This window comes from Cardiocondyla obscurior, linkage group LG03 (genome assembly GCF_019399895.1).
Source record: "Cardiocondyla obscurior isolate alpha-2009 linkage group LG03, Cobs3.1, whole genome shotgun sequence".
Taxonomy (NCBI): Eukaryota; Metazoa; Arthropoda; class Insecta; order Hymenoptera; family Formicidae; genus Cardiocondyla; species Cardiocondyla obscurior.
In genome coordinates this window covers 71,891-95,697 of record NC_091866.1, presented here as the reverse complement: position 1 = coordinate 95,697, position 23,807 = coordinate 71,891, and the positions used below count along the sequence as shown (strand labels likewise).

The following is a 23,807-nucleotide window of genomic DNA, read 5'->3' as shown; positions in this document are numbered from 1 at the left end:
TCGTTCTACTGCAAACGAGAGGTTACGCGGCCACGCGGAGAGCATCGATTTCGAGACGAAGACGTCGAGGCATCCGTGTGTGTTCTCACAGTGTCTTCGTTTACCTGTATCTAATGAAACGCTGTGATTGGTCGACGCGTAGTTTCTCTAGCGCTCCGACCAATCACAGCTCTCCAATAGATTGCCTGATTGTGAGCTCGCACAGGCTTACGTGAGACTCGTGCTATTGCGTACTAGAGGTCACGGCGAGCACGCGGTTCGAGTTCGAAACGAAAATGTCGAGGCATCCGTGCGTCGTAGCCCATTTCTCGCGTCGAATTCGAGTATTTGAGACGGTCGGGAGTGTCATGGTCTATCTCGCGAGTGTCCAGTGCGCGGAAGGACGATTCGACAAGTGCTATCTGAGAGGAGGAGGCGGCCCAGGAAGGGTATCCTGCCCCAGCGGAGCAACTCAGGGGTAAGTACTATAGTATCAATTTTCCTTCCGAATTACATTCTGAATTATATTTCGAATCTATAATATAATTTTTGTCATTTATCTGTTACAGATCAAGAGGAACTCCGCTGCAGTAGAGTGAAAAAAAGTGCCGCACGCCGATATGTGATTATACGAACCGTAGCCGGTTCGTCGGTTGTTCGGGAGTTTCGTTAGCTATCGGACGTCTTTATCACAATTATCTTTTGTACGGGAGTGCTTTCGCGAGTGTCCAGTGCGCGGAAGGATGGCTCGTCACGTCCCATCTGAGAGGATGAGCAGGCCCACCAGGAGGCATCATGCATCGGCGGAGCAACTTTTAGGTAAGCATGAATTTTTTTAAATTAAATCTTTATAAAAAAAAATGTTTAACCTTTTTTTTCTTAATCTTATTGATTTAATGACACGTCTATATTAATATTTTTCTTTTTGTTACAGCCACCGGCAGAATTCCACAACTCCGCTGATGCTCATGCAGATTGGTAAGTCGCAAAATTTTTTTTCGTTTGTAATTTGGTCTCTTGAACCAGCGACGCGTCGATCATAAGTTAAAGAAACTTCATACTTTGATAAAATAAAATAAAAATAAAAAGAAACTATTTTTTTAACATTTTATAACTTTAAGATTAAAAGAACATTATACAAAAGTGATGTAAAGTTTATTAGCACGAATGATATAATATATTTTATTATACGTTTAGTAAAGCATACTTATGAATTTTCTAATGGTACGTTTTCTTCTTTTTTTTGCAAGTTTTCCTCTAAATTAAATGTCTTTAACTCTGTCATTAATTTCTCTAAAAGTTGTAAGAGCTGAATCTTGTTAATATTTTCCAATCTCTCAGCAATTAAAGAAGCTTCGTGAAAAACAATGTTGGGATTTGGTATGCATACTCGTTCTTCATTAAATTTATTTATTTCTCGTTCGATTGCTTCTGTCTCGTCGTTAATATCCCCATAAGCACCACCAGTTTCGATCTCGTCTTTTGTTTCAACTGCAAAATATTTAAAATTAATATTATACGGTATAAGATGATGAAATATTCTTAAAATAATTTCTATTAATATTGTATATCAAATAAATTTGACAAAAATTTAATAGATTAGAAAGAACTAACCACCAAGAGCCACAAGTTTATGCGTTATTAGATGATTATGTTTAAGAAGTTTATTTTGATGAGATAGGTTTGTTTCATTTATCGCATCTTCTAGCAAGTCTAATATCAACTGCATAATCTGTATTTCTTCTACAATTGATAATTGATCCAAATACTTTGATAACCATCTTAAGAGACCAATACATAAATAAGCTCGTATGCTCTGTGACGCAGGACAATCACTCTTTGCATAAATACTGCCTTTGTCTGTTGGCTTTTTAGTATCCAATTTCGTAAGAATATATGTGAAAAATCCTTCTTTTATGGTTGTTCCAAATTTCATCGCTTTATTTTCGAATTCAAATATGTTGCCTAATACCGTTGTTAAATGTTTTAATTGAATTTCTTTTGTATCACATGTAGCCGCCATAGCAATTTGATAACTGATATTTATTTCCATCTAAAGAAATTAAATTAAAATATTAAAAAATATTACTATGTCTACAAAAAAAATAGCGGCTGTTCTTATGTCTATTTTCTGTATCTCACCATCTTATCACTCGAGTGATTTTCCAGGCCAATATTAGTATCGTTTTTCTTGCGCAAGGCATTATAGTAAGAAGTACCATATTTTTCCTTAAGAGTTTGTAGTATACCAGCATTTTCTTTTTCTTCCAACCATATTTTTATTATATCGATCTCAGTTTGATTTAAAAATGTGCTCATGATTATTTCGTGGGCGTCTATGTGTACATTCAAATACTGCAAACAAAATTTTTAATTACATATAAATATTAAAATGTACAAATAAAAGTTGTATGTAAAAATGTACCTGAACTTGTCGGATATCCGCGATAAGAGAACGCGTCTTTGACCAATCTAACTGCATAAGAGCACGCGTCATTGCGTCCACAGCTAAAGATGTGCCATATCCTTCATCACCGCTTAAAAATGCTAATTCTGACGCTACCTCTAAACAATGTACATCTTTTCGTCGAGAAAGCACCTTTGCTGCCTTGTCAAACTGTCCCAGTTTTACGTGACTGGTATATGTAACATTAGCAAAAAGTTTTTTTCTTTTTTTCTCTATAATATGCTATACAAAACTTTATAATAATTAATAAAAAATATTAATTAACAAATAATCGTCTTACCAATGAGCTGCTTGTTCCAAATGGCCTTTAAATTTGGCCCATTCTGCCCAGGCTTCTAATATTTCGTTTAAAAATTTATCAGTCGCATCCAATTTACATCTTGCAAGTGCATAGGCTTCCTTAAACATCTTGACTTCTAAAAAAACTTCTATAGCTTCGTGAATTTTGTGTATAGCTAGTAAATATGATACAGCTTTTTCTGAATTGTTCTGCATTTTTAATTGATGCGCGTACGCTTCACACATTTCTTTCCACATTCTGTAAAATTATTTGCAATTATATAATTAATATTTTTACATTTTGTTTTATATTTCCAGAAATATTTGTACATACTTCATAGAAACATTAGGAGCAAGCGATACTAAAAAATCATTTAATTGTTGATCTCTAGCTGCACAAATTAGATTACTTTTTAAATCATCACACCACATATTCATTTCGGTAACGATATTCGAATCATCCTGTGCTAACTCTAAGAAAAAAAATAACAAATCGTCAATATTAATAATAGAAAATATATGTATATATATATATATATATAACAATATAACGTTTCATAAAGTTAAATTTACTTTCTTTAGAAACAAGTGTTAAAAAATCCTCCTTCTTTTCGCTCAATAATGATAATTTCATAGGCTCGTCTTCTTCAGTTTGATTATTTCTTATATCATGCTTAATAAAATTTAGTATTTCAGATTTATCGTTTATTATTTTATTATATGTATTAAAGTATGATTTTCTTTCTTTCTTCTTTGGTATCGACGCTTGTTCTGTAACAGAAAATTTTCATTACTAATGTTAATCTAAAAATGTATATTGTTACATACTGATTATATAAAAATTATTGATTTACTTGGGACACCCATTTCCATAGCTGCATTAGATTGATTTGCTGTAGCAGTAGAATTGTTTTCATGATTATCTGTTTTAAGTTTTATCAACTTTTTTTGTTGTTTATGTTTTTTCTTCATGTTTTTTATGGCAGTAGGTTGCTTTGGCGATTGAGCCGGTAAAGTATAATTCCATATGTGTAGCATGAAATCTGACGAACCAGTCATTATTAATTGAGATTTAAGAGGACTCCACATACAGCATAGCACAGGCCCATCATGACCAACATACGTTCCCATCAGTTCTAATTTGTCAACGTTCCACACCTAAAAAACATTTGAAAAAAATTACATAACAAATTATTTCGAAAAAAATTCAAATAAAAAAAAGTTATAAAAGTTATGAACATAGAAATTATTAGAGTTGTAGTATTATTACACATATGTATGTATAATCTAACTTAGCGCTCGGAATTAGTAGCGCAGTTCGGCCGATTTCTGATCGTCTCCGCTTTTGGTCCCTCACTATCGCTCGAAGCTCGACGGCCGGCTGCCGATCGCCCGCGAGACGCTTTAACTTAGAAGCGTTTCTATTTATATTCACGTTAGAATCATACATTTTATTAAATAATTAATAAAATTCTTTTTCTTAATTAATAATTCATATAATTACATATTACTAATTTCTTATTATTAACATTTTTATTATTTTAATAATTATTTTACTGTGTAGCCAAGTTTCGAACATATAAAAATGTATTTTAATATATATAATTTTATACGTTTGAAACTTGACTACACAGTAAAATAATTATTAAAATAATAAAAATGTTAATAATAAGAAATTAGTAATATGTAATTATATGAATTATTAATTAAGAAAAAGAATTTTATTAATTATTTAATAAAATGTATGATTCTAACGTGAATATAAATAGAAACGCTTCTAAGTTAAAGCGTCTCGCGGGCGATCGGCAGCCGGCCGTCGAGCTTTGAGCGATAGTGAGGGATCAAAAGCGGAGACGATCAGAAATCGGCCGAACTGCGCTACTAATTCCGAGCGCTGATTTAACTACTTGAGCAAATATTGTATAATCCATATATATTTTACTTGTGCGATATTGTCGTAACTGCCAGACACTAAATGTCCGCTGAAATGTGGACTCCAAGCTAAGCACACCACTTTTTCAGAGTGTCCATTTAACAATCCTATCATTTTATGCATTGTATGTTCTTCATCCTCATCTTGTATAACATCTTTGGAACCTGTCACTATTAATTCTTTTATCAGATTTGACATATCAAAAATCATTATGTTTTTCGAATCTGAGGCGACTGCCAAGTAGTTGGCCATTGGTGACATCCACCTATCTGCCATTGTACTATCGGGATGCCATGCCAGGCAATTTACCTTATTCCTTAAAATATTTATCGAATTACCACGTTTTCTTAACTTCTGATCGTAGAACATAATTGATCTGAGAAAAAAAGTTCATTTACAGCATTTCTTTGCTTTTTAAATTTAAATATGTATAACATATAATATATATACCCAGTTTCCAATGCAATTGCTAAGCAATCATTGTTTTTCCAAGAAAATTCCAAGCATCCTATTTTTATTACAGATATAGGTTCTAAAAAAAAAAAAATTGTTTAATAAAATAATACGACAAAACAATTAATATTAACATCTTACCATCATTTGGTGAAGATTTTTTAAATGCAACTAATTCCCCTTCTGCACAAGAAAATAGAAAATATTCTGACTTAAGTTGAGCCCATTCAAGCTTGTAAATGGTATTTCTGTGATATTGCCTATACAATATAGGCGGTCTGTTAGTTCCAATTGCATCAAATACACCAACGCGACCTTCTCCGGTACCAAAAGCAACAGTAGATTCATCTTCCGGAAACCATGATACCTGATAAATATTTTTCACATAAGAAAATACCGATTTAAAAAAAAAAAAAAAAAAAAAAAAGGCTTGATACGAATAATTTTTACCACTCTTATTTTTCCTTTTATTTTCTGCCAATGCATAACAACGTCAAAAGTTTTTACATGAGGTTCAGACAAATTCCATAGACGCAACATCGCGTCTCCTGTGCCAAACGCAATGCGCGATGTATCAATAGGACAAGCGCTCATGCAGTAAACAAATCCTGCTTGCGTAGGAATTTTATATTCTAGAATTGCTGATTTAGAATCATTGTCTCGTTTACAGCATATAACCCAACGATCTTGTGCCAAAGACCAAACTCTAAGTCTAAAAAAAAAAAAAGAAAATTAACATTAAAAGTTTTCAACACTTATATTTTTTTAATTAATGTGAAATGTTTGCTCACTCAGAATCTGTCTTCAAGCCATCAGATATTGCATCGTCTTTGAGTACAGTAGCTATAGAAAACAATCCTCTATTATGAAACGTATGAAATAATTTGCATTCAGGCCTGCTTTTGTTTGGTGAAAGATCCCAAGAAAGAAGTTCGCCCCAAACAGAGCTAGTCAAAAGCACATTAGGCTCTGGCCAGGTTACAACAATCCAAGTTCCATTCACAGTATTGAGCTTAGTTTTATGTGATGAAGCCACAACTGGCATATTTGGAAGGTTTATTACAGTTTCATATCTACCATCTCTACCAGCTCTCCAAATGTATACATTTCTAAATATAAAACAAAACACATAGTTAATTAATAACATTAACATTTTTTAATTGGTATATAAAATATACACACACATATATATATATATATATATATATATATATATATATATATATATATATCACAAAAGCTTTATCTCACCTATCTTTTGCACCAGAAGCTAAAAGTAAATCTTTTTTATCTTCTTCACTTAACACATTAATATCTGAAGGGCACCAAGCCAAGCTCACTACCTCTTCATTGTGTCCTCTCATTTTATATAATACTGTTTCTTTATGGACAATATATACTAATCCACTTTTAGTACCTATTGCTACAAGATTAGAATCATGAGGGCAGCAAGCTAAACATGTAGCTGATAGCTTGCCTAGAGGTATGATTTTTGAAGTTTTATATTGTATATTACAATACATTAGAAAGCCATCTGCACTTACTGCACATGCAAGATTAGTATCTTTGGCTGACCAATCAACTCCAACAATTAAGTTGCTACCCTATGTAACAAAAATAATTTAAAAAATGTTTTAATATATGTAAATTATTACAGGACATATTTAACTTTTTTTTTTTTCCTTTACTTACATCAATTACAAAAGGAAATTCCGCTATCAACTCTAAGGTATTCACATTAAAAACTCTAGCTTTAGTATCATCACCACCACAAATTAATAATTCTACACTGGTTGGTTTAGGACAAAATGCTAATGAAGTAACTTTGTCTTTAAAATAGCCCTTAATTATAGAATACTTTAAAGCACCGTCTTCTTTCCTGGCAATGACAATAAAGTTTCTAGCACCCCAAGCCACAGTTCCAAGTCTAGAGCAAGCAATTATATTGCTCAAATACCAGTTTGGCGATGGTGGTAATGTTACTTCATTCATTTTGTTACGTTTTATTGCCTACCAACAAGAAAAGGTATTTTTTATATTTAATTATAACTATAAAAACTTGCATAATTTATCACTTTCAAAAGTTTTTTAATAATATATTTTATTCAAGTAACTAAAAAATAATTTTTACTGACAATTTGCTGTCAAATATTTAACAGATCGTTAACAAAATACGAATTCAATTACGAAAACAATTAATCTGTTAAAATTCGCTAATCAAATAGTTTTATTTTATTTCCTAATAAATATTTTGCTGGATATTAGCAAGTTTTTACAAAATTTATCATTGTGGCAATGCAAAACTATAAAACACATTAATATAAAAAATATTTTAATAGACGTATAAATAAGTAAAATATATAACCAACCTAACGTAAAGTGCTAATTCCGAATCACTCTTAAAATGCGACACCAAATTCTTTTGTCCGTTTTGCGTGTCAGTCAATTGAAGGTTAACCGGTGTCTTGCACTCTGCTGCACACTTTTAGTTATAGATTTATCACGCGATGATCGTCAGTGACAACAAAACGGAATCAATAAGAGTAAATTTTAACAAATGCCTTATTCAAATTGTAACCGTAATTAGTGTTTTATGTTGTCTAAGTTCCGCTATAATTATCAACTGCCTCACGAAAACACGTGTGATAAATAAAGCCTTCAACACGCATATGCAATGGTTATGTATGTATGTATGTATGTACGGTAATATAAATGGTATGTATGGTAATGTAACGTAAGGTAATTATAAATGGTATCGTAATGTAAAGTTTAATTAAATTCTTATAAATTCCATTAATACAAGTAGAACGACATATAAAATATTCACTGAGATTTGCAAACCTTTTTGGACTTAATTAATAATGTAAAAAAAAGCTTATTAATATCAAATCGATTATCAATTTAAGTATTATATGGAATTATTGACTGTACAGAGTGGAAAAAGGCAGAGTTTTATTGTTTGCCGCCAATAAAACATATACGTATATATAGTTTCGGGATTATTTATACTTTGTAACTTGTGGTGATGACGAGAAATGACTAATAATGCTTTTACTTTTTCTATCTTTTATTCTCTTTCAAAACTTATCTCTCTTCCAATTGATAAACGATTCGTCACTTATTGTTAGAGATAGAACACGCAAAAAGAAGACAGAGGTGGGGGAACTCAGTTGCTCATAGTTGTATGTATCATTTTGCTAATTTTGCTTTTTCATCGTTAAGTTAAGGTTATTTTGAAGATCTTATCTAATAAAATTAAATTTTTTTAGTGCCAGTCAACACGACACGATGCAGCCGATCATCGTCTTTATTTTGGCCTTCTGTGGCCATGCTGTGGCTGTGATATTTGATGATGTTTCACAAGACCTCTCACTGAACACGTTTGCAGAGAGGATGAAAGAGAATAACTCTAAATGTAATCCCAACGTCAACCTTAACACAGTAAATGGATATTTTTTACTGCATTACAATTGTATTATTTATAACACAATTTTTATATTATAATATATATTTTGTAATATAAAATAATTTTACTTGAAAGATTATAAAAATGAGTCTTATGAAAAACTAAATTTGATATTTTGCTGAATTTTGAAATTGATTAGCGTTGATAGTCATATACATACAAAGTGTTTTTAATCTTTTTTCAGCTGCAAATGATAAGAAAAGCGGGTTATCCTGCAGAGGCTCATGGAATAGAGACTGAGGATGGCTATCTTTTGACTCTTCATCGTATCCCAGGTAACAAAAATCAGCCGCCTGTATTGCTACAACATGGTTTACTGGGCAGCTCTGCCGACTGGATTATTCCCGGGAAGGATAAATCACTTGGTATTACTTTAAACAATTCCAAGAAAATATTGTCTATCTAAAAATATATAAAATATTATCTAACATTTCGTATATAAATAATTACTTTAAATAATGTCTTTTTATGTTAGCTTTAATATTAGCCGATCAAGGATATGACGTTTGGTTGGGCAATATTCGTGGAAACACTTATTCGAGGGCACACGTTTCTTTATCTCCATCAGATTCGAAATTTTGGAATTTTAGGTACGTACATATATACCGGCAAAAAATATTTTGTGATAATATTACTCGAATATATTAATCGAATACATAAAAAAATATATTAATAGAATTTTTCATTAGCTATCACGAAATGGGTGTCTACGATCTACCAGCGATGATTTCATATATTACAAATAAGACATCGCAGCAATTGTATACGTACATAGGCCACTCGATGGGCACAACTGCTTCTTATATCATGGCAACGGAACGTCCAGAAATTGCTCGTATGGTGCGAATGATAATCAGTCTTGCTCCTGCGGCCTTTCTGGAACATATGAAAAGTCCATTACGATATTTTGCTAATATTGCAAACGAGTATCAGGTAATTTATCTAAAATATAAATTATAAATAAGTTATTATATAACAATCTAATAAAAAAAATTTTTTTTCAAAGATTACCGATTAAAATTAAGTCAAATTATAATTATATCACAGTTAAAGGATTCTTAAATTACAGATTATCGCGCATTTCTTTGGCGAAGATGAGTTTCTGCCACAGAATGGTGTCATAGAACTTTTAGCGAAACTTGGTTGCGAAGTAGACAATTTTGAAAAAGAAATCTGTTCGAATATTATGTTCCTGCTTTGTGGATTCGACAAAGAACAATTTAATTACGTGAGAATTCTATATACATTATAGTCAAAGTACAATTTTGATGCTCATTACATTTCACATGCATGTTTACGCTTCAGTTCAGACGTCATTCAATTTTTTAGACTTTGTTACCGATAATTCTGAGTCACGATCCAGCCGGCGCTTCGACTAAAACTTTGGTGCATTTTAGTCAGAATATTAAGTCGGGTAATTTTTGCCCGTACGATTATGGATACGAAAAAAATCAACTAATCTATAACGCAACGAAACCGCCAAATTATAATTTAACAACCATCACGATTCCGATTGCATTATTCTATGGTGACAATGACTGGTTGGTCAACAGCTTGGTAAGTAATATAAAAAATAAATTAAGACACGTGAAAGATTAAAAATTTATTTATGTTAATCTTGTATTCATACATTTTATATATTATTTTTTCAAGGACGTGAAAAGGCTTTACAGATCGTTATCTAATGTATTCCTGTATAGAGTATCACTGCCCAATTTTAATCATCTCGATTTTATATGGGGTAAGGACGCGTATAAGTTTGTGTATAAAGAAGTACTTAAGATTATGAAAAAGATTAGAGAGTCAATTCGATAATGTCATGCTAAAAAGGAATTTTTTTTTTTTTTTTTTTTAAATGTAGAATATTGAGATAGTATTTTCAGTAAGATTACGATCATGACATTAAAAGTAATTTAGTTTTTAATATTTTAAAATAGATTGTGTAATTTGTGAAGGTAATATGTACATTTAATAAATAATTATTTTAATGTAAAAATTCTGACATGACGTAAAAGAATTTATAATACAAATGTCAATTTTATATTTATTAATAATAATAATATAATGATAAAATTGATAATGATAATATATTTATCGTAGCATGTTATTAAAATGTTGTGTGGTGCTGTTATTAATTTGGATTAATTATATATCGAGTTATATACGAAAATATGGAAAATAGAAACAAGACCTTTGTATACATAAAAAATATAACGATAACGTGCATACTTATTAAGTATTAGCGTAATTATCTCGAAACAGCTTACGAGTGCGATAATGCCAATGTTCTTATTTTATACACTTGTTTATCTGACATGTTTGCGTTATGGTGTAACTTTCATTGCACCTCTTCTCTAAATTTAATGTGGTGCTTATACCTTCATTTGCCCTCTCGTGTTGTAATTTCGACGCTTTAATAACAGCAGAAACAGTAGTGTACATCGTCGTATGATAGGTACGTATTATTTTTCATTTTATATTGCCACGATACTAATATTGTACTTAATTAATAACATTTTTTCGTCTTGTTTTATGTAATAGAAAATTATGGACAAATCAACAATGCAAAGTAAACTTGACTGATATTACTTTTTTCTGTTTTCTTATCAGTATTATACTCCAGGAAACCTGGACTATTCTACTTCTTTCGACATTGGATTATTCGAAGACAATGCGGACGATCGTATACTTTTTACTTCTCTGCGCCTTCCACGATTTTGCAACAACCAGAAATCTCAACATTCCGCAACAAGTTTTATTAAATACACTTGCGACGATGTCAATAAACGACGAAGAATCAGACAATAAATTAACTTTTTTTGAAATTAATCTCAGCACGGTAAGTACACACACCTATAAATAAGAATAAAAAATTTATTATTTTCATAAACTTTAAAAAACTATATATCTATGTTAAAAAATTTATTTTTACTTTTTACAGTCTTTGATGATACCAAAAGCAAATTTTCGTGCGGAAGCTCATATAATACAGACGGACGATGGTTATCTCTTGACACTTTATCGTATCCCAGGTAACAATAATTCACCACCTGTATTGTTGCAACATGGTCTTTTATCCAGCTATACTGATTGGATTATTCCCGGCACAGATAACGGACTTGGTATGACATTATTAATTAATCATAAATATATATATATATATATATATATATATATATATATTTTTTTTTTTTTTTAACCATTTTAAAAAATATATAAAAAAGATTTTAATCTATTGTAGGTTTTAACGCATCGTATTTCATTTAATTATATGTATATAATTTTATAATATTAAAATAATGTTACTGTGATGTGTATTTCATATAAATAATTTCTTTAAACCTGACTTTCGACTTTTATTTTACTTAAACGATGTTTTTCTTCTCGACAGCTTTTATATTAGCTAATGAAGGATACGACGTTTGGTTGGGCAATTTTCGTGGGAATACTTATTCGAGAGCGCATATCTCTTTATCTCCATCGGATTCAACATTTTGGAACTTCAGGTATTTATATTGATAGAAGTGAAAATAATAGTTAACACAATATGTGATTTAATTTATAGTAAGACGAATAAAAACTAATCAATTAAATTTATGTTATTTAAGCAGTATATTTTCTTAAATTTACAATGGAATTTTTGTGATATATCAAATGAGTTTTTCACTAGCTTTCATGAAATGGGCGTTTACGATTTACCTGCGATGATCTCGTATATTACTCATATGACATCGCAACCGCTGCACTCATATATTGGTCATTCGATGGGTACAACTGCTTCATACGTAATGGTAGCAGAACGTCCAGAAATCGCCCAAATGGTGCGAATGATAATTAGCCTCGCGCCCACGGCTTTTGTAAAACATATAAAAAGTCCAATACGGCTTCTCGCTCCTTTTGCGGAAAATCTTCAGGTCAAGTACAGAATAAAACTTGTAAAATTTAATGTGAATTACATCGCGAATAAAATAAACTTTACTGTTGCAGAAGATTTTGCATCTCCTCGGAGAAGATGAGGTTTTGCCTCACAGCACTGTAACAAATTTTTTAAAGAAGCTCATTTGCAACATGACACGTATTCAAAAAGAAATATGTACCAATTTAATATTTCTGCTCTGTGGCTTCGACAGAGAACAATTTGATATTGTGAGTATTTTGCAAATATAACGATGATTAATTATCAATTGATATATTAATTTATTTTCACGTTATGCCACACATTCCTTGTAATAATCGTCAAATTTTTTTTTTTTTTTTTTTAGACGTTATTACCTATCATAATGAATAATTACCCGGCTGGGTCTTCGACCAAAGTACTAGTACACTTCGCCCAGGAACATAAGTCCGGCAAGTTTCGTCAGTATGATTATGGACGTGAAAAAAATCTGCTAATTTATAACGCAGCAGAACCGCCGGACTACAATCTCGCGAATGTTACCACGCCTTTTGCACTGTTTTACGCTGAAAACGACTGGTTGTCCAGTGTTCTCGTAAGTTTCAATAAACGTGTTTGTGTAAAGAAAAGATATTATCAAGTACACATATGTATAGATTTATCTTTTATCTTTTGTACGAATAAATTATGCCAGAGAAAATCGAAGATCTAAAACTGATAAACTTGTTTTTTTTTTTTTTTTTTTTTTTCCAGGATGTAAAGAAACTAATTGATCTCTTACCTAATGTGGTAGATGAATACAAAGTGCCATTTCCTAAATTCAATCACTTGGACTTTTTATGGGCTGTGGATGCACCTAAGCTGGTGTATGAGAGAGTACTCAAGATCATGAAGACGATGACCAGCGTCGACGAACCATGCTATTGACAATGACTACAAAAAATGTGGAATTGAATAATTTTAATGACAATATTAGAGCTATCATGTGCTTAATTTCTGTTTTACTAATCAAATTGATTTTAGTAGTTAAAACTATATACTTTTTACCTCTTATTTTATTTGAGTTACAAAACCAAATATTTAATATTCACCGTCAAAATAATAAAAAATATCTGCATCTTTTTTTTTAGATTTACCGCGCGAATAGGACGTAATAAAATATATTTTACATAATTTATAGGAAAACTAATGAAAACTGTAATACGTACGATAGAGATTAAGGGCTTATCTCACGAAGTTTAATTAATTATTTTAATTAACTACTACTTATAACGTCGGTAAACTACATGTTTAAACATACAATGAGTGACTATCGATATTCGTCGAATCGATAGCGATAACCATTTTGGTCAATCGAGATGACGGCTGATGCCGCACCAACTTTACTTCGTTTACGAGGCTATAGCGCGCGGGACGGGACGGGACGGAAGAGGAGAAGTGTATGCACTTATACGCTCTCTCACGATCACTCACGATACTCACGAGAGAGAACGCGATCGACTGTACCTTGATGCGCGATTTCTCATTACGCACGTTGCGACCGCGTGGACCGTGGACCCTAAGTGAGTAATTTCGATCTCCTCGTCGGTTCGCCGTCCTTAAGTTGCATCCGTACCGTAACGAGGCTCGTTCCGACCCGCACCGCGAGCAGGCAGCGCAGGTACGAAGGATGGACGACAAAGGCAATGGGGATCTCGCGTTGGGAGTGCCGGCGTCGCCGGAGGACGCGGCCAAAGCGGAACTGTACAAAGAGGAGGCGAACGAGTACTTCAAAAGTAAGTAAGAGAAGCACGTGTATAATCACAGGCCAAACGCTCTTTACTTAACGTTCTGCACGGTCACGTGTTGCCCCCCAAGCTAACCCCCCACGTTCCGTAGACGCGGGACAGCGAGGGAGTCTCGCGTGTCGCGTGAACGTAGCGAGAGGCACAGAGAATAATTGTTTTTTTTTTCTCGACGGCATCGGTCCGACGGCCGAGTTGAATCTTCTCTTGGTGCTTATTGACGTTCCTCGTTATTTTTGGGAATTTGGGGGAGGTTTAGCTTTCTCCCATAGTTTTGCCATTGTACTTTTTTTCTTTTCAGATCAAGTATACGATAAAGCTATTGAATTATATACCAAAGCTATAGAATTAAATCCATTGGTAGCTGTATATTATGGCAATAGGAGTATCGCCTATTTGAGGACAGAATGCTTTGGATATGCATTGACAGATGCATCCAGAGCCATTGGGTTAGACAGAAATTATGTTAAGGGCTATTATCGGAGAGCTGCTGCATATATGTCTCTTGGCAAGTTCAAACTGGCTCTCACAGATTATAAGACTGTTGTTAAGGCTAGACCCAATGATAAAGATGCAAAGGACAGATATATGGAATGTCGCAAAATAGTTAAAGTATCAGCTTTTAATAAGGCTATTTCTGTTGAAGACAAAAAGAATATAGCTGACACAATTAATTTGGAAGATATGAGTAAGTGTTGTATTTATTAATGTAAAGTATCTAAAACAACAGTAATAATTAATCAGAAAATAAATTGAAATTAATCACTTTTATAGCAATTGAAGATGAATACACAGGGCCTAAATTGGTTGATGGAAAAGTTACCCTGGAATTCATGAAAGATTTATTAGAGTGGTATAGAAATCAGAATAAGTTACACCGTAAATACGCTTACAAAATCTTGTTGGATGTTAAATCATGGTTTATGGCACAACCTAGCTTAGTAGACATTACAATTCCAGAAGACAAGAAATTCACTATTTGTGGTGATATACACGGTCAATTTTATGATCTACTTAATATATTTAAATTGAATGGATTGCCATCAGAGACTAATTCATATGTATCCTTTAAGCAAGTATGCAATTTAATAATGAAATTTATATATTATAAGATAGAGACATAATTTTAATGATTACTAGGTTTATTATATACATATATCCAGAATTTTTCTAAACAATTACATAGTTATTTAATGGAGATTTTGTAGATAGAGGTTCTTTTTCAGTAGAATGCATATTTACTTTGTTTGGTTTCAAATTATTATATCCAAATCATTTCTTTATGTCAAGAGGTATGTAATTTTCTTAACATTCAAGAAACTTGAATTTATATTATGTACTTATGAAATATTTAATTTAGGTAATCATGAATCAGCAATGATGAATCAAATGTATGGATTTGATGGCGAGGTAAAAGCTAAATATTCTGTTCAGATGGCAGAATTATTTACAGAAGTTTATAATTGGCTCCCTCTTGCACACTGCCTCAATAATAAAGTGCTTGTGAGTATTTCCAAGTATGATTAACGTATTTATTATTTGTATATTTAATATTTGTACATTTTATTTTTTCTAGAGTGCGATGTCTCGTACTCTTTTATTCTTAATTTTAAACTATCTAATTAATTACAAATTTTTTATAATGTATATGGGATGACTTAATTCGAATTTAAAATATTTAAATTATGAGTCAGTCATTTTTATACGAAACCATACGTCATCTCGTATGTACTGCGTATAATTTTCATATAAATGATTTTTTTATTTACCAGGTGATGCACGGCGGATTATTTTCACGAGATGGCGTGACATTGAAAGAAATTAGAGAAATTGATAGAAACAGGCAACCACCTGATGAAGGATTGATGTGCGAATTGCTATGGTCAGATCCACAGCCCCAAATGGGCCGGGCACCCAGCAAGAGAGGTGTAGGCGTTCAATTCGGACCTGATGTTACGGAAAATTTTCTCAGGATAAATTCTCTTGACTACATTGTGAGAAGTCATGAAGTTAAAAATGAAGGATATGAAGTTGGACATGATGGAAAGTGTATCACAGTATTCTCCGCTCCAAATTACTGGTATGTTACTTGATACATTAATGATCACATGCTAGATTTAGACTGTATGTATGTATGTAGAATGTAATTTCAATAACTTTTTTTTTTTCTAATATGTTTTATTGAATGTTAGTGATACTATGGGTAACCGAGGTGCCTTTATCACACTCAGCGGCAGTGACATGAAACCTTATTTCACATCATATGACGCAATGGTACGTGTCTTATTCATAAATTATATTTTTACTTCGAGATGGTTATTTGCTTTAATACTTTTTATTATATTTATTATATATTATTTTCTTTTTACAGCCTCATCCGAACGTAAGGCCGATGGCTTACGCCAATTCTTTATTAAAGTTCATGTGCTAGTGGAACATCTTTTAGATACTATTAAAAAAATAAATAATAACAAATATAAGTAGTCCAATCAAAGTGTGCGTAATATATTTGATACTGAAATGGGGAAGGTAAGAGACTTAGACTTCTCCGCAACGATAATTATTATATTCTTTCTAGGAGAATAATTAATTTTCCTGTATTGTAAAATATATACAGTGAAAATGCATAAAATTGATGGGTACAAAAGCGGGAAAGGTTTGCTTATTTTTACAAGCAGACAAATCACTTTTCTTATCTACGATAAGAAAATATGGCTCATCAAGCGGTTTATGTTCGTTTGTAATAAAATGATGCGAAGAGAACATTTCTATTTTGTACCCTCAATGTATGACGTATGACCACCTTGCTCGTTAAAGATACTACGTACACGTATGCATAATAAGAAGAAATAATTTTAATCTCGAAGATATTTCAATGAATTTTTAAAATCTTGTAATCTATTATTTGTATAAATATTATTTATGTAATTATTTATACAAATATGTATTATTAAGTATTTATTATTTATATAAATATCCATTATTTATACAATACGCTAAATCTTAAACTTTTAATTAATTCTTTAACGATCAACGGTGGAATTTCAATTAAATTTAATTACAGAAAAAAAAGAGAATACATAAACGCGTATACAGAAGAAAAAAAAAAAAACTAGCGTAATAATTGTAGTACAATGTTTCTACCAATCACTATTTGTCACATTATTTGTGACAATCTTTTTACAAATCTATCGTGATTGGAAGAATTTCTTTGATCTAACATTTTGTTTTTTGTTAATAATAAATAATGTTTATGATGTATATACACAAATTGATATTTTATTTTACGTGACTAATAAATAGCATAAAGTGATAACAATTTATGAGAAATAAGAAGTAATTTCTTCTGGCAAATTATTTCGATTTTCATGGGTTACTTTCAGAATTTTAATTCTCTTGTCTGCATGTATTTTCTCGAACAGTGCCGCGTATTGTTGCGGTACTTTATGTATTTGTGGAATAGTCCCAATCACGAAGGCTTTCTTGGAAACGCCAAAAAGTATGTCCGCTATTTTCTTTTTGAATTCTTTGCTAAACAATTCCATTTTACCAATTTCATCGACAAGTAATACATCCTGCAATGGCAATACGACATTATCCAACTGTTAAAATAATCAACAATTTATTTCAAGGCAAATTATTATTCTTACAACGTCCAAATCCAATATTGGAAGTGCTATAGTCTCGAAATTATCCAGGAAAATCCGATAATTTCCCACTTGATACTTGGAAGCTTTTTGAGCCTCTGTTAAACTTCTGTTGGTAAAAAAAAAAAAAAAAAAAATTAAATAGAATATGTATTCAGTTATGATTGTATCGTCATTGTTACTTGCAAGTACGTGCTTTAACCGTGCTAACGGTAATCTTTTTCCAGGGTCCTTCGTTCCTACGATGTCAAAGCCAATCCTGGAGCCACTCTTATCACGTACCTCTTCCGTGTAAAATCCATCGAACCTGCTGCCCATTTTTTCTAGTGTGGACACAATCTTTTTGCACACCGTAGTTTTACCTACACCTATAAAATTATTCGTTTTTGATAATAATTTATTTATAACATTAATATGGAGAATATAGGTGGTATATATATATACATATATATATATTTTTTTTTTTTTAGTGTTATTAGCTTAGTTGCATGAAAATATAATTAAGATATGCATTTTACATAATTTAACAATGCATAATAATCTAATTTTCTAAATAATAACTCTTGCCAAGTGTTTCGAGTAATGTTCAAGATATATGGTACTCGAATATTGGCATAATTAAATAAAAAAAAAAAATTTACTGAGCAAAGATACAAATTAGTTATTAAAAGTCATATGTAAATATTTATGTGCATACATTTATATTTATACACATATAAACGTGAAAAATATACACGTAGAAGTATCATACATACATCCCGCTTTACAAAATTAGCCTATTTTTGTCTTAATTAGATTTAATTAATATTTTCTCAGCGGTTTCATGTGCTTTATTCAAATTTTCTTAGTTTCCCATGCCTAACCTGGTGGACCCACGAGTAGTACGTGTAGAGGCCGCGTAGCGCCAGCTTCCATAGCTCGCAGTTGATCCGTGTTTACTTTCCGAGCGGAAAAACACGAAAATAAGCGAGTAAGCGATCAGCTGATCGAGCTGGACGAGCTGCGACGGAACAGACGGTTGGCCGTTCGGAGTTGCAGATTGGTACGGTAGCGGTAGTGGTGGCGGCGACGACAACAACAACGTTGTAGTGGTGCAGCTTCCGGTGGAGGAACGTTCGCGGCCGTGAGCGTGTGCGTGCGTGAGTACGTACGTAAGTTACACACGGAACCGTGCCTCGTGGCGTTTACGTCCACGGTCTTCGAGTCGTTGTCGCACGAGTTGTCTCTCCCCTGTTCGCGCGAAGCTCTCCGCTAACGTAAATCGGTCGCGAGAGGCAGATCCTCTCGCGCAGCCACGGCCGGTCGGGCATTTGCGCAAAAGTAAACAGCACTCGCAAGGGAGGAGGCAGGCGGAGGAAGAAGCGCGGTGACTGCAACCGAACCGCGATCCTGCAGCTACGCAAGGGGTAGCTCGCTCTCTCTCTCTCTTTGCTCGCGCTCGGTGACGTTCGGCGATTCGTCCACCCACGCGCACCGGGTACGGGGAGGATAGTAAAGCGCGGCGGCAGGTCGGAGCGACGGTGACGACGGAGATGGCGGCGACGGCGGCGGTGGCATCGTCGCCGCTCGGCGATGCGCGCCAGGGCGAAGATCGTCCGCCAGCCGTCGACGGAGAGGCCGACCGCGTACGGTTTCGTGCCGGTAGCATCCGACGACGGCGTCGACGGCTACCGCGACAGCCGTGCGAGGGTGGCGACGTTACGACCGGAAGAGAGCTCGATCATCCGTCCGAATGTGGCGCCCTGTCCTACGTGTTCGCGCGACAGATTGACGACAAAGTCGACTATTGCCGTTTCCTGGTTAACGCCAGATTCGAGAACTCGGAGAATCTCTACAGGAAGGATCTGCTTTCGCACTACGGGTGCGTTAACGCTATCGAATTTTCCAACCAGGGTGACCTGCTTGTGTCGGGTAAGTTGGGCTGTAATGGCTTTAATCTACTAATACATTGACGTGATTCACTCGGGATTTAAAGTGATGTTAATTATTAAATAGGAATTAATTTGTTGTTACTATTATTATTATTTTTTTTTTTTTTTAATGCGAAAAGCGTTTTAACAATTGGTCCAATTTTCGATCGGCAGATCGAAATAATATGTTTTCCTTTTCTGTTTCTTGTGCCAAGACACCCGTTGATATCGATAATATCGATTTCGGCTTTAAAGAAAACCTTTGCTTTACGCCTTTACGTGAAACCTAGCACCATTTGACACAGCGGCACGCTAGAAAGATTTAGAAATTTATTCTAATAATAGATGAACTACGTCTGAATGACATGTAACGTCACCCTATTTTCGCAGGAGGCGACGATAGAAGAGTTCTATTATGGCGAGTAGAAGAAGCGATACAGGGAAAGGGCAAGCCCACCGTGATGAAATCGCAACATGTTAGCAATATATTTTGCCTTGGTTACGACAGCAGCAAGACTAAGATATTTTCTGCTGGAAACGACGATCAAGTTATAGTACACGATTTGCGCACGTAAGAAATTTTTTTTTTCTTTACCAATAATGCGCACAAAATGCGTCACTTGCAGCTTTATCAAAAGTTATCGGTTTCATGTTACAGAGGCGAATCTCTCAACATCTTCCTACACGAAAAGCCCGTTTACGGGCTGTCCATTCATCCGCACAATGACGAGGTATTCGCCAGCGCCTGCGACGATGGGAGAGTCTTTATTTATGATATTCGTAGTAATAATGCTATGGAAACTTTGGCACAATACAAAAGCGCCTTCCACTCTGTCATGTTTAATCCCGCGGATCCAAGAATGCTCGCTACTGCCAATGCTAAAGAAGGTGTCAGTATGTGGGATATACGAAAACCCTTGGAGTAAGTATGCAAATATGCGATATGGTTAAATTTAATCTTTCTTCTTTTTTTAATAAAACGTTAATCGAACATGTCGCGATAAAATATAATTTATTCGCGTATATGCGAGTTATTAATCGTAATGTTTTATCTACAGGCCTGTATTGTGTTATGGAAGCCAGCATCAAAATTGCATGAATGTTAGGTTTAACTCAATGGGTAACCGATTGCTGGCCTTGCGAAGAAGATTACCACCGGTTCTTTACGCGGTCGATTCTCCCACATACTTATGCGAATTCGATCATTCAGGATATTATAATAGTTGTACCATGAAATCGTGCTGTTTCGCCGGCGAGAACGACGAATACGTTCTCTCTGGTAAGTATCTAAATAAATTATCTTTTTATTTGTTATGTGTACCTAACCATATTTCATATGTGTGTATTAAATATTTTATCTAATTGTAGAAAAAGAATCATGTTTAACAATTCTTATATATTTTATTATATGTATATAAATTAAATTCATAGGTTCGGATGACTTTAATCTGTACATGTGGAAAATTCCTCCTATGGATGGGTCGAAAGCATGGGTGGAATCTGCCCACATGGTGTTGCGCGGTCATAGATCGATTGTCAATCAAGTTCGATACAATCAAGCGAGCTGCATCTTTGCGTCATCCGGCGTAGAGAAAATTATTAAAATCTGGAGTCCGTTCCCGCTTGGAAGCGGATGCTTAGGTGGATTAAAGGTATTGTTACAATGCTCATTAATTTTTTTTTTTTTTTTTTTTTTTTTTAAGTTATGACATATATAATTTATATATAGTTTAGCGTTGTTATTTTGGCAATCATTCAATCTTCTATTAGAGAGACGCTGGTAAACGCGAGAGGCAACGTCGAGTCTTCACACACGATGAATATATAGGATTAGTTCTACGTAGCGGACAATTTATGACACACGATTATAGTCATCAATCTACTAAGGAAGACCCGCGTATGATGGCCTTTTTCGATTCCTTGGTGCAACGCGAAATTGAAGGATGGAGTTCCGAGGATGTGCCAACACCACATACCCCCAGCGATTCTGAAATAAATCCGGCAACGGATGAACCGTATAGCGCATCGTCAGAAGGTTGTATAAAAAATAATTTGACTTTAAATTAAATATTTAATAAAATCAGCATGATTTGTATATATATATATATATATTTTTTTTTTTTTTTTTTTTTTTTTTGTGTATACAAGTACTCATTTTGCATTATTATTCAAAATAATTTATTTTTGCATAATTAACTATTTTTCCCAGATTTACATACTAGAATAATGTAACATATTATTATTCTTTATATAGATACTACGTCGTCAGAAGGCGGTGTGGCTCCCGAAAGGCCATTGGAGTCGCCGAATCGTATAACTCGACTTATCGCGAATCGCAGAGAGAAACTCATGCGAATACATGCGATCGCAATGCAACAATCCGCTTCAGATTCCGGTAGTGAGAGGGACAACGCTGATTCGAGACGTAGATCGAAATCAAAATCTAAATCGAAGAGTAGCAAAAGGAAACATACGAGGATCTCTGGCAGAAGAAGATTATCTGCTAGACGAAAGTGCACTGTGTTAAAAGTCAATAGTGATTCAGACAGTGACGACGAACGACCAGTTGACGCAGCTCAACCCAGTACAAGTTCTGGATTGATATTTCGAAGATCACGATACGTTACCAGCGCGATCGAGAAAGACGACAAGAGCTCGAGTTACAGCAGCAGTAGTAGCGGCGTTTATGAAGACATTGTCACTATCAATAAACAAAAACATTCTAAAACTGATTCAGACACATCTGTAAAGGCGCACAAACGGAAGCATCGAAAGTGCAAAAATTGTTCTCGACACCACGGTTCCGGTAAGAGCCAAAATAAACGACAAAAGCTCGACGACGATTCAGAGGAAGACGGAAAAATAGCTGGTCCAAGAAATTGTGTGAACGGTAATTCTAATAAAGATCATCGTGAAGACGGACCGTCGACGCCAATTAGCAAGTCGCTTCCAGTTCCTTGCACTCCTGATAGTGGTATTAAATCGGGAGTTTCATCTACAGATGGCAAAAACAGCGAACAAACGCGTAAGGATCGAAACGATAGAGATGCGGAAGATAGTTCCGACGAGCGGAAACTGAAACGTTTACAGTGTATTCGGAAAAAATTAGAAGAACTGACGAGGAGAAACTATCGTAATCGATCTGCGTTTCAGGCTCAAACAGGTTCGACCTCGAGTGATTCTTCCGATTAAGCGCTCACATTTTACTCATCGAATCCCGATTCTCCCCGACGCGTCCAACTCCAATCTCCCATATCCTTTCCATTTGTACATAATGTAATCTGTGATTCCTTGAAGAATATTTTTATAACACTAAGTTGATGACGCGCGAACATGCGATCGATTTCTTTCTTTAAATTCTGTTTTAGATCTTGCTCATCCATCTTAATCCCATTTCTCGTAAATGTATCGCGCTTTCCTTCTTGCAATTTAAAAAAAAAACTCTCTTTGGATTTCTTTTAACATTATTAATTTTTTTTCGCAGCGTTTCATAGATCGAGTCATTGATTAGATATATGAAAATTACTTGTTTGTATCGATCCTGTATCTATTGTATGCAATGCTTCGTAATTCTCAGCCAGTCTAATCATTATTGTGAAACGAACGTTTTGCGAATCTGACTATATAAATCGCATATAATTGAAACAAAACTATGAGACAGAAACTTTACTCTAGACATGAATCAACACATCCGCATCAACATTGCGGCAACTTGACTAATGTTGATATGGTTTATGCGGTGGAAAGTAATTAAAAATAATAAATTGGTATACATTTTTTTCTTATGTGTTGAACTTTGAAAAATTATTATAACTATATTACATTATTTAATCTTGCATTTATATACATCTTTATTAACTGATTACGAATAAACGAGAGGAAAAAAAAAAAAAGTAGCAAATCTTGCGTGAGAGAGTTATTATTCTGCAATTATGTCTCGTCTGCAATTGTAAAACAGGTTCCTTCCGTTTCCACTTCTTAGAGTTACATATCG

At 33.8% G+C, this 23,807-nt stretch overlaps 5 protein-coding genes across 5 annotated transcripts; 3 read left to right on the top strand and 2 right to left on the bottom strand.

Moving 5' to 3' along the window:
- Positions 1-1,088: 1,088 nt before the first annotated feature.
- Positions 1,089-7,738, bottom strand: Rig (rigor mortis). The gene is made up of 16 exons (XM_070675266.1): positions 7,481-7,738; positions 6,804-7,121; positions 6,363-6,715; positions 5,903-6,220; positions 5,562-5,823; positions 5,253-5,478; positions 5,109-5,190; positions 4,668-5,034; positions 3,580-3,883; positions 3,299-3,496; positions 3,060-3,198; positions 2,727-2,984; positions 2,405-2,615; positions 2,122-2,334; positions 1,594-2,032; positions 1,089-1,470 (listed from the first exon to the last, which is right to left on the bottom strand). The coding sequence occupies exons 2-16, from the start codon at positions 7,101-7,103 to the stop codon at positions 1,187-1,189; spliced, it is 3,954 nt and encodes a 1,317-aa protein (XP_070531367.1). The 5' UTR covers positions 7,104-7,121; positions 7,481-7,738; the 3' UTR covers positions 1,089-1,186.
- A 661-nt stretch (positions 7,739-8,399) lies between these two features.
- Positions 8,400-13,518, top strand: LOC139113875 (uncharacterized). Its single transcript, XM_070675326.1, has 12 exons — positions 8,400-8,552; positions 8,762-8,942; positions 9,053-9,167; positions 9,267-9,510; positions 9,647-9,805; positions 9,907-10,134; positions 11,519-11,699; positions 11,969-12,083; positions 12,248-12,491; positions 12,565-12,723; positions 12,840-13,067; positions 13,226-13,518. Exons 1-12 carry the CDS (start codon positions 8,400-8,402, stop codon positions 13,397-13,399), a joined length of 2,181 nt encoding a protein of 726 aa, XP_070531427.1. The 3' UTR covers positions 13,400-13,518.
- A 461-nt stretch (positions 13,519-13,979) lies between these two features.
- On the top strand, positions 13,980-17,531 carry Ppd3 (protein phosphatase D3). The gene is made up of 8 exons (XM_070675311.1): positions 13,980-14,247; positions 14,558-14,944; positions 15,031-15,317; positions 15,443-15,548; positions 15,617-15,759; positions 16,029-16,336; positions 16,449-16,530; positions 16,628-17,531. The coding sequence occupies exons 1-8, from the start codon at positions 14,142-14,144 to the stop codon at positions 16,685-16,687; spliced, it is 1,479 nt and encodes a 492-aa protein (XP_070531412.1). The 5' UTR covers positions 13,980-14,141; the 3' UTR covers positions 16,688-17,531.
- A 45-nt stretch (positions 17,532-17,576) lies between these two features.
- On the bottom strand, positions 17,577-18,894 carry LOC139113877 (cancer-related nucleoside-triphosphatase homolog). Its single transcript, XM_070675329.1, has 4 exons — positions 18,767-18,894; positions 18,086-18,271; positions 17,907-18,001; positions 17,577-17,831 (listed from the first exon to the last, which is right to left on the bottom strand). The coding sequence occupies exons 1-4, from the start codon at positions 18,816-18,818 to the stop codon at positions 17,577-17,579; spliced, it is 588 nt and encodes a 195-aa protein (XP_070531430.1). The 5' UTR covers positions 18,819-18,894.
- Positions 18,895-19,435: 541 nt separating this feature from the next.
- LOC139113850 (DDB1- and CUL4-associated factor 5) lies at positions 19,436-23,714 on the top strand. The gene is made up of 7 exons (XM_070675278.1): positions 19,436-19,814; positions 20,204-20,384; positions 20,472-20,735; positions 20,872-21,092; positions 21,245-21,465; positions 21,584-21,848; positions 22,068-23,714. Exons 1-7 carry the CDS (start codon positions 19,436-19,438, stop codon positions 23,003-23,005), a joined length of 2,469 nt encoding a protein of 822 aa, XP_070531379.1. The 3' UTR covers positions 23,006-23,714.
- The last annotated feature ends 93 nt before the right edge of the window (positions 23,715-23,807 follow it).

Excerpts from the sequence above, each read along its gene's own strand:
- LOC139113877 (XM_070675329.1), bottom strand. The coding sequence starts at position 18,818 with ATGGAAGCTGGCGCTACGCGGCCTCTACACGTACTACTCGTGGGTCCA. Across the intron at positions 18,272-18,766 it reads ACTACTCGTGGGTCCACCAG|GTGTAGGTAAAACTACGGTG; the intron begins GTTAGGCATGGG and ends ATAATTTTATAG. Across the intron at positions 17,832-17,906 it reads CAATATTGGATTTGGACGTT|GATGTATTACTTGTCGATGA; the intron begins GTAAGAATAATA and ends TTGCCATTGCAG.
- LOC139113875 (XM_070675326.1), top strand. The coding sequence starts at position 8,400 with ATGCAGCCGATCATCGTCTTTATTTTGGCCTTCTGTGGCCATGCTGTG. Across the intron at positions 8,943-9,052 it reads CGGGAAGGATAAATCACTTG|CTTTAATATTAGCCGATCAA; the intron begins GTATTACTTTAA and ends TTTTTATGTTAG. Across the intron at positions 12,084-12,247 it reads TCAACATTTTGGAACTTCAG|CTTTCATGAAATGGGCGTTT; the intron begins GTATTTATATTG and ends GTTTTTCACTAG.
- Ppd3 (XM_070675311.1), top strand. The coding sequence starts at position 14,142 with ATGGACGACAAAGGCAATGGGGATCTCGCGTTGGGAGTGCCGGCGTCG. Across the intron at positions 14,248-14,557 it reads GGCGAACGAGTACTTCAAAA|ATCAAGTATACGATAAAGCT; the intron begins GTAAGTAAGAGA and ends TTTTCTTTTCAG. Across the intron at positions 15,760-16,028 it reads GCCTCAATAATAAAGTGCTT|GTGATGCACGGCGGATTATT; the intron begins GTGAGTATTTCC and ends TTTATTTACCAG.
- LOC139113850 (XM_070675278.1), top strand. The coding sequence starts at position 19,436 with ATGGCGGCGACGGCGGCGGTGGCATCGTCGCCGCTCGGCGATGCGCGC. Across the intron at positions 21,466-21,583 it reads GATGCTTAGGTGGATTAAAG|AGAGACGCTGGTAAACGCGA; the intron begins GTATTGTTACAA and ends ATCTTCTATTAG. Across the intron at positions 21,849-22,067 it reads GTATAGCGCATCGTCAGAAG|ATACTACGTCGTCAGAAGGC; the intron begins GTTGTATAAAAA and ends TTCTTTATATAG.
- Rig (XM_070675266.1), bottom strand. The coding sequence starts at position 7,103 with ATGAATGAAGTAACATTACCACCATCGCCAAACTGGTATTTGAGCAAT. Across the intron at positions 3,884-4,667 it reads GTTACGACAATATCGCACAA|GTGTGGAACGTTGACAAATT; the intron begins GTAAAATATATA and ends AATGTTTTTTAG. Across the intron at positions 1,471-1,593 it reads TAAACTTGTGGCTCTTGGTG|TTGAAACAAAAGACGAGATC; the intron begins GTTAGTTCTTTC and ends AATATTTTGCAG.